Genomic DNA, 14,605 nt, shown 5'->3' with positions numbered 1-14,605 from the left:
CTCCTCAGTTTATACCCAAAGGACTTAAAATCACCATACTATAGTGATGCAGCCACATCAATGTTCATATCAGCTCAATTCACAATAGCTAAACTGTGGAAGCAACCTGGATGCCCTTCAACTGACAAATAAAGAATATATTATATATATATATATATATATATATATATATATATATATATATATATATATATAGAGAGAGAGAGAGAGAGAGAGAGAGAGAGAGAGCGCCTGGAGGCCCACCGCTGTCTGTCGGGCCTATTGTGGACGTCCTGCAGTATAGCCAGAGGGACCTGGATGCAGCGGTAAGAGCAACACAGGAAGAAAACCTGGAGTTGAAGAGCAGGTGTGAGGAACTCCGCGTGAAGAACCTGGAGATGGAGAAGGTCATGGACGGGTTTGAAGGGCTTGTGTGCCAGGCAATGGAGGAGACTCAGAAACAGAAGGAGCTTGCCAAAGCCGAAATCCAGAAGCTTCTGAAAGAAAGAGACCAACTCACTGTGGATCTGAACTCCATGGAAAAGTCTTTCTCTGACCTCTTCAAGCGGTCCAAGAAACAGAAGGAGGTGCTTGAAGGTTACCGCAAGAATGAAGAGTCACTGAAGCAGCGCGTAGAGGATTACAGAGTGAGGATGGAGAAAGAGGGCCAGAGGTACCAGGCACTGAAGGCCCACACAGAGGAGAAGCTCAGGCTGGCAAACGAGGAGATCACCCAGGTCCGGAGCAAGGCCCAGGCGGAGGCCTTGGCCTACCAGGCGAGCCTGAGGAAGGCACAGATGCAGATCCACTCTCTGGAGAAGACTGTGGAGCAGAGGACTAAAGAAAAGGATGAGCTGACCAGGATCTGTGATGACCTCATCTCTAAGATGGAGAAGATCTGATGAGGGCCATGGCCACACCTGCCTTCTCCTATCTGTCTGTCCGTCTGATTTGTCTTAGTTTTGTGTTCTTCTCTCTTAACCTCAACTTGGTTTCAAAATAGGTTGCTTTTAAAAGAAGACTAAATAAAGTTTTCCTTGAACTCAAAAAAAAATGGTGCTGGGAAATATATGGTGCTGGGAAAACTGGAAATCCATATCTAACAAAAGAGGTGAAGGACCTCCACAATGAAAACTATAGAACAATAAAGAAATAAATTTAAGAAGACCTTAGAAGATGGAAAGACCTTCCAAGTTCTTGGATAGGCAGAATTAATATTATCAAAATGGCCAGACTACCCAAAGCACCATACAGATTCAATGCAATCCCATTAAAATACCAATGACATTTTTCACAGAACTAGAAAAGACATAGATAGATAGATAGATAGATAGATAGATAGATAGATAGATAGATAGATAGATATAGATAGATCGATCCCCAATGGAATATTATTCAGCCATAAAAGAGAATGAAATTATGGCATTTGCCAGTAAATGGATGGAATTGGAGGCTATCATGATAAGTGAAATAAACCAGTTCCAAAAAGTCAAAAGTCAATTGTTTTCTTTGATATGTGGAAGCTAATCCAAAATAAGGGGGAGAGGGAGAATTTCATCAAAACAGAGGAAAGATCAGTGGAGTAGACCAGAGGATTGAGAGGGAGGAAAGAGAGACAGGATAAGAGAAGAATAGTGGCATGAATCTGACCAAATATTCATATGTACATACGTGAATAACCCCAGTGAATCTCAACATCAAGTATGTCCAGAAGACACTAATTAAAAATAAAATCTGTAAGTAAATTGTAGAAAGAACAGCAGTAGAGGGAGGGAGTGGGAGTGGGGAGAAGAAGTTCTGGGACTGAATTAGAACAAATTCCATTCCATGCTTTTGTGATTATGTCAAAATGTATCCTAATATTATATATAACTAAAAAGAACCAATAAAAATAATAATCTGGGCTGGGGTTGTGGCTCAGTGGTAGAGAGCTTGCCTAGCACATGGGAGCCACAGGATTAGATTCTCAGCACCACATATAAATAAATGAATAAAATAAAGGTCCATCAACATCTAAAATAAAAATAAAAATTAAAAAAAAAACAATTCATTGTGTACTTGTAGTGAGAGCTATAATCTCTTAGAGTTTTGTGGAGGGTCTGAGTTTTATGTAAATCAACATCTTTCAGATGCTTAAGCTGCTTGCTGATTTTGAGTTTAAACCATACATGCACTGTGACTTTCCACCCTGGTGCACAGAGTGACAGGTGCGTGGAGTATGTCCAGTTGACCTGTCATGGTAACTTGCACAGTTGCTCAATTCTTCCCAACTTGCAGGTTCACGGAGTCTCCACTTGACTAGTACTAAGGTAGCCAAATCAGGTTGTTCAATATTGACTTCACTCTTTGGAATCTAGTTCCTCCACAGCCAAGACACATGTTTGATTACTTTAATCCTCACAGATCAGATCTCCCTCTCCATAGTCAGTACACATGCTCAGAGACCAACATTCCATCTAATACTGGTGCCTCAGTGTCATAGATCCTCAGTTCCTGGGTTCAGATAGCTGCAAAGGATGCCTCCATCCTCAATGCGATTCAGCAAGGACCTAGCAGAATGCAGCCTCCGCACCAAAATGCTAAGTTTTGCCAGAGCATATGGGATTATAAAAGCAAATGTGTATTATGCATAATATTATGTCACATTACAGGGCACATTTTTTTTAAAAGGCAACACCCACAGGTCTGAACAACTTCAATTTTATGCAAATTTCACAAGCACTAAAGCGTGCTTACTTGTCACTTTTTCATGGAGTCAGCAGAGCGCCCCAGGGAGGAATGGGGTCTCACTTTGCAGAGCCATTCATTGTTCGCGTATACCTTTGCAAACTCTCGCCCCTTGCTAAAGGTTTTCTGGCTCTACCGAAGAGTTCTTGGTTCACATTCTTCTTTTGTGACTGGCAGAAAGGAGCTTGTGTGAGCACAATGAGGCGACTCAATCCTCCTTGGGAATTCAATATGCTGTACCATCAATGCCCAACCCCGCACGCTTTTTATAATCATAGCCATCATCTTTTTATTATGTCTTGGACTTGAGGAGGCCTGAAAGCAGATGTAACTCATGATGACCTGACTTCAATGGGAGAATGAACCAGGTGGCTAATTGTCTCTAAAACAAATACACTGATAATTAGCAGGAGAGCACAATGCAACAGAAGCCTAACCACCAACCTTTATTTAAGTTAAGCAAATGGGTGAGCAAATGATGCAGCTGCACCGCACTTTGACAAGTTAATAAGGGAGCCATACTTCATCTCGTCAGCCACACTAGCCAAAGCATGCCCTCAGGACTCAGTATCAATGATGCTAAAACTGTGGACTTGGGAAATTGTCAATGTTCACCGTGAAAACCCCTCCTCTGAGTACTTTGTGGTTTGAGGTGCTAGATTTTCTCAGTCATGAAATGCTAGGGTCAAGGTCAAGACAGTAGCAGGTTGGCAAGATCTCACCCATACACTATGGAAGTGCTCCTGATTGCAAGTCTCTAAAAATGGTAATGTGGAGACAGCATCATGGCAAATTTCATTTTTCTAGAGTTTAGAATTATTCCACTTGGACTGCCTAATGTCTAGCTCAGAATTCAGCAAACCCTTTTCTGGAAAAAGCCAAATAGTAAATATTTCAGGTTTTGCGAGCCTCATAGTCTCTGTTGCAAGTACTGAAGTGTCATCTAATGCAAAAGCAGTCATAGACAAGATGGGAATAATTGATTGCATTCCAATAAGGCTTTAAGGACACTAAAATTAAATTTCATATAATTTTCACATATAAAAATATTATTCTTCTTTTGCTTTCTTTTCTAAAAAAAATTTATTATTTTTTTAGTTTTGGGTGGACACCTATCTTTTATTTTTATGTGGTGCTGAGGATCAAACCCAGTGCCTCACGCATGCCAGGCGAGCGCACTACCGCTTGAGCCATATCCCCAGCCCCTGCTTTCTTTTCAATGTTTTCTTACAAATGTAGGAAAGATTCTTGATTTGCAGGCCATACAAAAACAGGCTGGGTTTAACCCATAGGCTGTAGTTTACTACTCACGGCCTAGATTAATTATTTGAGCTTGAATTTAGAATTCAAAGATAATGTGGGGTTATTCTCTCTGGTTTCCTGCTTATTTGTTTCTCTATTTTACAAGGGAATTTGGTTAATTCAGGAGCTAGAATCAAAGCCACAAGAAAGAGGTATTCAAATAAATTGATTCAATTCATACCATATTGAAATCTGCTCTCTAAATCACAGGTGATTTGTCAATAGGTGTTAAAATGCACATATTCTTTGGCCCAAATACTTCACTTCCAGGAATTTATCCTAAAGAAATTATTAGGATTGTATTCAAAAACTGAACAACAATATCCGGTGGTTTATTTATTACAGCATTATTTACAATAGCAAAAAAATAAATGAATATGTCCAGCAATAGAAATGTCAAATTGTGACATTGTCAATTTAATTAATGTCATTGTCATTAATTAAACAATTTGTGGTCATATTCTATAAAACAGATTATTATGTAGCCATTAAAAGTATGATGCATAAGACTATGTATTGTCATGGAAGGATGTTTAGGGGCTCAGGAAACAGTTAAATAACAAAAGAGTAAAGACAAAGTGATTCATTTTTTTGTTTGTTTGTTTATAGAGTTGCAGAAAATATTTAGGAGGAAAACTAAGGTGTTATTGTTCATCTCTGCAAGGTAAGTTTGTGACCAGTTCTTAATTTCTTCTTTTGTGTTATATTTTCTAATTGTTTTCATTCATTCGTTCACTCAACACATATTAATTAAGCAATTAGTATGTTCTAGGGCCCAGGTTTTTTTTTTTTTAACATTGGAAATGGCATCCTTGGCCACTTTTAAAAATGTAAACATTTAAAAGCAGTCTTCAGAAGTTAGTGTAAGAATGTACAAGCAGTTGGGGGTGAGTTTCGTGGAAGCCCGAATCATAGAAGAGACACTGCAGAAGTTGAAGACCAGAGAGAATAAGGGCAGAGGCAGCTGGGAACCAGTTCTGAGATCTCTAAAGCTATTGGGTAGTAATTACCAGCAATGCAGCATCTGCCACTCTATCATACTCTGCCACTGTCTACCATTTTTCAAAACCAACTTTCACAACTATCTCCCACCCTATCAAGCAGCCAATGGACAAGTGCTAAAACAAGGATAAGATTTAGCTTAATAACCCAGGCCTATAATGCCATCTTCTAGAAAAAAAGAAAGACAAATTAGATTTGGGGGGGGCCTCCTTATTCAATTCAGGGGTTTTTAAAAAATTAGTGACTTAACATGTATCCTCATCCTTAACTAGTATCCTCATTATAGTAGAGTCTAGACTGCACTGAATGGTTTGGCCTAATTTCGACATATTTTTCAAGCAGAGTATATTTAAAAAACACTATGCACCTTAAAATACCAGAAGGGTGTTTTTAGAGAAATAGAAAAGCAAACATTTCCATGCTTTTTCCTATTGACCTGATTGTTCTTGCTGGTTTTACTGAAATATTTAATCTTCTCGAGTGCTGAGTCTCAGTACTGTTCCTCTGACATTCACGCACATCAAGCACGTTTCTTCGGCACTTGAGGTGATACCTGGTATGTGGTTCAGAAAAACCACAGGGATAAGAAGAATTTACAGGAATTATTTGGAGATAGAGACTTATAATCCCAAGACTACTGTGTGTTCTGCGTTATTTCAGCTATGAGATTTCTTATGATTAAAACACTTGGATAATTAGAATAGAATTTATTATGGTGACAATTATACCCAAATATTCAAAGACATTGCTTTTGGGGAGCACTGGAGTGAATTCAGACAGTTTAATGTGGCTTCAGACATACAGGTGCTTTATTGAAAGCCATTTGACACCAGGAGTCTTGATGGTCTTTCTACAAAGAGGAATTAGAAGCTCCAGAGAACTTGAAATCTTCTTACGTAGAATTGATATGGTATCCCACTTTGTTTCCTTTGCTGTATCCCCCAAGCACATAGAGTGTCTGTTTTATTTCCTGCGTCTCTCTCTCTCTCTCTCTTCCCGTTGATATTGGATAATTCTCTTCCAGCCTTCTAAAATAATAGTTCTGGTGTGTAGCTGGCCAGCAACTCAACATACAATCAAAACCATGCTGGCCAGATATGTGTCACTGCTTCTCAGCCATTGCTGATCCATCTGTCACTTTCCAAACACTGGGTTGGAAAAGCATCCAGTGAGCAGACAATGTCTACCAGACTTGCATGCTTGTACACGTCACACACAGAGACACACACAAACACACTCGCTTGCCCTGTATGGGATTCTGTGGATGTGTGCATTTTATCTAGAGTGTAAACCAGTATTTTTCAACAACAGTTTTGCCTCCATGTATAAAAGCTTGTGATTGTGGGTTTTGGTTTTTGTTTGTTTGTTTATTTGTTTTGTTTTTTGGTTTTTTTTGTTTTTTTTTTTACTTTTAAAATAAACTATTCCCTCCCTCAAGGAGGAATTTTAAAAATCTGCAGTGTTGTTATCATCACTGCCATTTTCCAAAAGATCCTCATCTGTAGCACAGAGAGAACCAAGTTGGGGCACAAATATTTGTATCTGCCTGTACAAACACTCAAAGGAGCAGCAATGGTTAGAAACAAAGAGAAACCTAGAAATCGTTATTTTAATTTTTTATATTACACATTATTTTCCCATTAATATATGAAAATCCTCCAGAGACTGGTTATGAGCTTGCATTGCTACTTTTATTTTTATCAATAATAATTGTGGGTTTTATTGGGCACTTCTTTTCCAGGGAGCTCTAAGTTTATGCAAATCACTTTTCTTTTTCTCCTCACACCATCTTTGAGGCATAGCCAAGGGGTAGTTCATTTTATCCCCATTGAAAAGATAAAAAAGAAATTCGTAGAAATGTCAGCACAAAGGAAAGTAGGTGTCCCTGGATTTGATTCAAGATTTTACTCTTTTCCTCCTCCAACCAATTCTCTCCCCCAACATAGCCTCTCTATCAAACAGAGTGATTTTTTTTTTTTAAAGAAAGTCAGGCTATGTCTTTCCAGTGCTTGTGCTCTGGCCTATGACATCTTCCTGGTTTGTCTGTCCCTGCAAACTTATCTCATGCCTCCTTCTTCTCAGTAGGCTCCACTGTCACTATCTGCCTAAGGTCAGGAACCCCAGAGACAAGAGTTCATGTGAAAGCCATGCATTAGGAAGGATTCTAGGGAAAATCAATAGGAGAGTGAGGAAGTGGGACCCAGAAGGGAAGGAAACTGAAGATCAAGCAAAGTTTCAATTATATCATCTTTAACCCACTTCCACAGGTGAGATCTGAGGAGGTGCCTTCAGTCAGGGGCAAGGGAGCTGGAGAATTTACATCCCCAAGCACATCAATCATTGGCACACTGGGGTGTACATTTCTGGAATTTCTAGCTCTCAGGACATGCATGCAAATGAATTTTGGAAGACTGATGTTATCCCTCCAATAAAGATAAACACATACTGCTACTGAAAGGGAAAGTACCCAGAAGGTAATAGATCTAAAGGGACAGGACAGAGAAGTGGCAGTGCCTGTGACACTGGGCTTCCATTCCTAAAACATTCCATGGAAGAGTCTTGAGGTCCCATGAAATTCTGCACTCCTCTGAAACTCTTCCTCCAGCCCTTTGCAGGGATGCCTTCTTGCCCTTAAAATAGCCTCTGCTTAATTTTCACCTTCTCTGCTCTCCTATAAATGGAGGTGGAACTGTCTGTATAAAGGAAGCTCTCCTTCAACCCGTTTTTCCAATGTCCTGTTATAATCCTTAGCTTTTCTCATGTCCAGCCCCCTGCTAGATAGCAAGCTCTATGAGAGCAGGAATTCTGCTTTCTCTCCACTGTATCCTGAACACACAGCCCAGCTTCTGAAACTCAGGAGGTTTCCCTCAGTCAGTATTAATTGAAGAAATGACTAACGGGGAATCACGGTCTTCCTTTTCATGAAAGAATTTCAAGTACTCCACTATAAATGGCAATTCATTTAAAGGTACTTGAAAGGAATAGAAACTATTACCATAGTATGAAAAATCAAAGCCCCCTTGAGTAATTTATTTACAAAGGTCAAAAAATTCAAGTATAATCAAAATTTAACAATAAGTTAAATATGAAAGTTTCTCTCTACAATGATTGGAAAAGTCAACAAATGGTAGAAATCAGAAAACTAAAAAAAGGATTTTTTTTTTTGGTGGTGGGGGGGGGATGTTTCTATTTTAATAAACCAGATTGTTTCTAAATTGGGTATGGGAACTTCTTTCACACATAATGTTTATTTTAATATCACTCTTCCCCCCTAAAGATAAGATGTTTATCATGTGAGTTGAGCTAAGTCAAGTTTCTTGAGGTAGATAAATATAAAAATGGTCCCAATTATATTCCCCCTGTGTCCACTGGGAGTTTTCAGTGCCCTCTCACCACCTCTATCAGGAGGAATTATCAATTTCTCCATCTCTCGAATCTAGATTGCTTTTGCTGAGAGAACAACATCAAACTGATAATGTTCCAGTTCAGATCTTCTCAAGACCTTCCAGGTTTCCATGCTCTATTGGAGGAGACCCTACCTTTGCCATGTGAAGAACTCTAACTACTAGGAAGGAAAGGGAAACACATGGAGCCAAGTTGCTTCATCCCAGCCCCTGGTCATCCTAGACCAGCCAGCCCAGCCAACCTTCCAGCAAACCATGGGGGCACGAGGGAGCCCAGCTGAGATCAGTGTCCAGCCCAGATCAATGGATCTACTATGCAGAGACATAGGTTATAAAGAATAATAAGTGGTTGTTTGTTTTAACCAACACATTTTGAGATATTTAGCCGATTAAAACATTTCCCCCAAAACATGCTAGAGAACAAAGTTGGACATAAGTTTCATTATAGCTCTGTTTTCTGTATTCTATTGTTATTTCTATGGTGGTTTCCAAGTTGATTTTAGAAAAGAAGCCATCCCAAAATTATTTAGTGTAATTGATTAACATTAAAAAAAAATCTTAACAGCAAGCTCTTCAGAACAATAGCTCCTTCAAATATCCAAAAGTCTACTGAGGTTTAAAAAAAAAAATGAAGAGTTTACTTTGGAAATAAATAAATAAATTTTTTTTTAAAAACACACATGCCAAAATAGAATTCTGTCTAGTCCCACTCCTATTAAACCAATCAACCATATTCACTAAGACTTACATATTTTCTTCTTAACTTATAATAATTAGCTATGATTTAATAGTAAGAATAGCATTAAGTGAATCACTGTTCACTTCATTTTATTTTAAGCTACAGTTGTACATGGGATTTTGTTCTCATTGTTGCTTTTACCAGATCATCTGCTGTTTCATTGTCCTGTGCAAAGATAAAAATCTAGGCACCTGCCAAACCAAAAGGAAAAAAATGAGAGAAATAGGAATGGGGGCAAAGGAAGCTTTGTTCAATGGAACTGCTCATTGGCCTATATGAAAAAGAATAACAGATAAACAACCTGCCACAAATTGAGGTGTATACAGAGGTATAGACCTTTACAGCATATTCAGTTGCCACAGTTACCATTTTGCAAAATGAAGTGATGAAATTTTGGCTGCATTTCTCATGGGGGTTCAATACATTTTTTTTAATTGACAACATTTTCCTCCAAATTTGGGTGTGATCATTTCAGTTCTAATTGTGCATTGTTTTAGGGAATGGCTCATTTTCTGATGTGTTTTTTTACTATGTCAAAAGCTGACATAGTAAGCTTTTGTCTTTGTCTTCTCCTTCCAAGCATATATGCCTGTACATGTATTGTCAATTGATTTATAATTGAAGAAAGAATAGTTTTACTCCTGCATTAAGTAAACTAAGTAAAACCAAGAATGGTTTTATTGGAAATGCAGAGTTTACTTCCTTATGTTATATAGAATCCATTTTTTTACGTACCAAATTTTGGAGCTGTAATTTTTTAATATGCCCACTCCCATTCTGTCCATCTCTATATTTGCTTACACCAATCAGTGTGTCCCATCTATTCTGTATGTTTTTAGGCTTATCAATGTATTGTATTGACTTAGCCACAGCAATTAATTCAGGAATGGGAGTGGGACCCACGGCAGGCCAATCAGGGCTGAGAACATGACCTAACATATGAATGATGGAACATGAGCCAATCAGTACCAAGGACACTCCATTCCAACATTTGTTTCTTCACCATTAGGTGAAAAGGAAAGAGTACTTAGACCTTGGGACTGCCTAGACCTGACTTTAGACCATGCATGATAACTTCCTTAGGATGGAAACAACTCTGAGTAAGATGTGCTAAGAAATGGAGATGGAGGGGGGAAAATTTTAAAAAAATGATTATAGACAAATCATTTGAGCCCAGGGTAAGACCTCATCTGAATCATTATCTGTGGATTGGCCAATTAAAGAATCAATAAGTTTTATTTTCTTATTCAGCCAGTTTGATTTGGATTTTACATGAAGTGTCATAATCAAAAAATAAAAATCTAACAAGAACTATTAAGTGTAAAATAAAGAACAGAACTATTAAAGGTAAATTTTGGAAATTAATGAATATTTCCATATGAGATATCCAGGCAGGATGGAGATAGCAGAAAAGACATTCAAGCATCAAAGTTCAAAGGCGTTGTTTTCTATCTTTCTTTTTCTTTCTTTCTTTTTTTTTATACAGAGGATTGAACTCAGGGGCACTCAACCACTGAGCCACATCCCCAGCCCTATTTTATATTTTATTTAGAGACAGGGTCTCACTGAGTCGCTTAGTGCCTCGCTTTGCTGAGGCTGGCTTTGAACTCATGATCCTCCTGCCTCAGCCTCTCAAGCCACTACAGGAGGAGTCATTTTCTTTTAAGATTATTGTCAATCCTTTTGTTCCTAAGTAGTAAAGCAAAATGTATAAAGGCCAGATTAATATTAGACCCCCAGCCCAACTCAATCTGATGGATGAGAAGGTCACAGACTAGGCAAATACAAAGATGAACTCAAGTCAAACACTGGGATTCCCTTGAAATGAATGGTATACACAAAAATATTATCTCAGATTCCATTTCTTACTACAGGAATCTTGGTTTGTGGGATCCAATTGAGAAAACAGAAACAGCTCTAAACACTAAACTGAGAAGCCAAGCAGATGGCATGAAGCTGGAGACCCTGTGGGTCAGAGAGTCCAAGAACAAAGGTAATACTTCTGGAGGTGAGGAGTGAGGAGAGAGACCAGAATCACAGAGAGTCTGTCCAGTGGGATGCAGAGCCACAGAGGATGTGTCAGCATGGCTAGTGATGTTGCACGAGATAGAGAAGGAACAGGAGAAACAGCCTGGCTTCCCTCCCTTCCACACTCTAGTCTCCTGTGAGGCTCTCCCCGTAGCCCACAGGGACCCTAGAAAACACAGCCTGCAATTATCCACCCTTCTGTGATACAGAGCAGAAAGGAGAAGGTCAAGGAAGGAATGTGAGCCAAGAACAAGCAGAGATCCTAGTCCATACTGAGCAATGATCTCCTACGAATGAAAGCACATCTGCCTCAGAACACACTTATGAGGGACAAAATCTTAGGGTGTTCTTTGTCTCCATCCACAGTCATACTGAAGTCAGCATTTGAAACTGTAAAATTCTCCAAGATATTAGTTAAACCTGATGTTTGTTCCATCGAATCCTGGTGGTGATGTATAATGGAAGTGTCTCAGACTTCCCACATGCCCCCTTCTTCTTTAACCAGTGTTCCTTACCTCACTAGATGGCAACCCCATCCTACCAGGGCCACGGGCCAAAAATCCTGACTTCTTTCTTTCTCCATCACTCCAGATCACATCTGTCAGCAAAGCCTAACAGCTCTACTTTTGAAATGTATCTGGAAGCTGAATACACCTGTACTTGTGGTGCCCTTGCCCTCATCACAACCAATATGATCTTTACCTGGATCCCTGTATGTATGTCCAACAAGTGTTTTTGTCTTCACTCTGTCTCTCTTCACTCTGTTCCCCAGAAACCAGGGTGACCCTTGCAAAATGTAAGTTTGTCCCTGCCACAACTCTGTTCAAACTTCCAATGACTCCTGGAAGTCTGGAGAGGTCTTTCAGGAACAAGACCACTTCAAGTCTAGCAAAGTTTTATTGAATAATTGCCCCCACTTTCATTATATCCATAAGATTAGGCTATAGTTTGCTATTTAAAAAAAAAGTCTGGCCAAATGTACCTGCCATAGAATATATACTATTGTAAGCCCTGTTCCTAACACAGAGTACATATTTGGTGCAATGTGTAAATAGATGGGATGAATAGGTGGATATATCAAAAATATGAGATTAACACAGCTGATTAAGTGGTTTGAGCTGAACAATAGCATGTGTGTTCTTTGTTAGATGTAGCTAGCACTTTGAAAGTAATTCATATAAACTGTGTTTTAAGTTATTTATAAAGTGGAACAATTATGTAACATATTTGTATAAATCAGCAACTTTGTAAGCATAGATAAAAACTACTGTAAAGGGTGAGAATTAACCCCTAAAATATAGATATTTGCAAACTAGAATTAATTATTGCCCAGAGCCAAACTTTTAATCAAGCTGACTTGAGCAAAATTGACCATTGAATGTACAGCCCAGCCAACCATCTTCTTATGCATTGTTTGATACCCAAATGGTTCATTCAGTGTGTTTTAAAAAGTAATTATTCACATTAATTGCAATAATTATTGCACTCTAGGTCAGACAACAGATAGAGTGGGAGTGATTCAAACACCTAAAATAGACATAGATGCTGGGCTCTTAGAATGCCAGGAGAAACCAATTTTTATCAAATAATTACAGGTCATACACACACTGGAAGTACAGAGACAGAGGTATGGGAGACGTAACAAAGAAAACAAACGAAATCTAAGTTTGTTGATGCCTATAATCCCAGCACTCAGGAGGCTAAGGAAGGAGGATGGTGAGTTCAAAGACAGCCTCAGCAATTTAGTGAGGTCCTGAGTAACTTAGCGAGACCCTGTGTCTAAATAAAAATATATTAGAAGGTCTGGGGATGTGGCTCGGTGGTTAAGCACCCCTGGGTTCAATCCCTGGTTAAAAAGGAAGAGAGAGAGGGCAGGAGGAGAGCGAGAGGGTAAAGGTGAGGGAGAGGGAGAAGGAGAAGGAGAAGGAAAGGGAGAAAGAAAGAGAGAGAGAGAGAAAGAAAGAAAGAAAGAAAGAGAGAGAGAGAAAGGAAGGAAGGAAGGAAGGAAGGAAGGAGCGAGGGAGGGAGGGAGGAAAAGAAATCTAACATTTAAGCTGGGTCTTAAAAGAGAAGATAGTAGTCCAAGTTCCTTCAGTGGTTCTCAGACTTCAAGTTGCCTCAGAATCTCCTGGAGAGCTTATTCAAACCCAGAGGGCTGGGCCCAGTCCCAGAGTTTCTGATTCTGGGATAGGGCCTGAGAATTTGCATTTCCAACAGGTGCCCAAGTTGATACTGATGCTCCAGGAACCACACTTTGAAATCTATTGAACTGGGTAATAGTGGAGACCAGGGACCAGGGAATAGCATGTGGGAAGGCCCTGTATGAAATTAAGGAATTCAAACAATGCCTTGTATTATTCAGGGTACCAGCAAGAAATAATGATATGCTTCAACAGGGTAACTGTGGAGAATTTAATGAAGTGATTATTAATAAAGTCTTGGACAGGATTAAGGGAAGTGAATAAGGGGAGGGATAGTGAAGCATCAAGGATAGCAAGGACATTTTACCATCCCAAAACTGAGGATCATGCAAAGGAATCAGTAAGGGAAGGCAGAGAGGGAACTGGAGCCTAAGATAAAGCCACCTGATGGGAGCCCTGTCCCTTGGTAGCAAAACATAGATATTTCCAACCTACAGCTTGGCAAGGGAGAGAGCCAGGATTGATCTTCTTTGCCACCGTTCTCCTTCCTAATCTCACTTTAATGCCAATCAAAAGCCAGAAGGCAAGGAAGCTGAGTTGATGCAGTCCCGAGAAGTCAGTATCCTGGGTCCCAGAGCAGGAGGGAAGAGCATGCAGAATGGATCTGGAAGGACAAAGAGAACACTTGTGCTAACCTTGGACCAGAAGACAGAGGGAATCAGAATAGCGTGGAGACTTTGTAACAGTTTCCCAGTGCTGTATAACAAATCACCTCAAATTTAGTTTCTTAAAATCACACACATTTATTATCTTACCATTCTATGGGCCAGGAGCCCAGGCATGGCTTAGCTGGGTCCCTGCTCCAGGGTCTCACCAGGCTGCAACCTAGGTGTTGGCCAGGCTGCATTCTCATCTGCAGGTTTGACTCGGGAAAGTTCTGCTTCATTCAGATTGTCAGCAGAATGTGGTCTATTGTGATAGCAGGACCATAGCCCTCAGCTCCCAAAGGCTGCCTATGTTTTCTTGACAGGTGGTCTTTCCATATATAGCTCATGACATGTTGTCAGGCCAGGAAGAGAGCAAGAGGGACTTGAGAGCCAGAGCCATAGATAACACCAACATTAGCACCAGGGTGGTATCCCAAGCTCATAGCAGCATTTTTTTTTTTTTTGCTAGAAGCCAGTCGTTGGTCCCCCACTACACACAGAGGAGGAATTAGACAGGGGTGTAATCAACAAAAGGTGAGCCCATTGGAAGTAACCTTAGCGTTTGTCTGGCATACC

General features: G+C 39.7%; 1 protein-coding gene across 1 annotated transcript; it reads left to right on the top strand.

Moving 5' to 3' along the window:
- Positions 1-233: 233 nt before the first annotated feature.
- Positions 234-955, top strand: LOC131423331 (transforming acidic coiled-coil-containing protein 3-like; the record flags this gene model as incomplete). The annotated part of the gene is made up of 1 exon (XM_058572209.1): positions 234-955. A coding segment is annotated over one exon (648 nt), but the record flags the coding sequence as incomplete, so codon positions are not given.
- Positions 956-14,605: the final 13,650 nt, after the last annotated feature.

The sequence above is a fragment of the Marmota monax genome, unplaced genomic scaffold (genome assembly GCF_021218885.2).
Source record: "Marmota monax isolate L192 unplaced genomic scaffold, Marmota_monax_Labrador192_F-V1.1 WCK01_AAM20220418_F8-fsc00278, whole genome shotgun sequence".
In the NCBI taxonomy this organism is placed as follows: domain Eukaryota; kingdom Metazoa; phylum Chordata; class Mammalia; order Rodentia; family Sciuridae; genus Marmota; species Marmota monax.
This window is presented reverse-complemented; position numbering and strand designations above follow the sequence as displayed.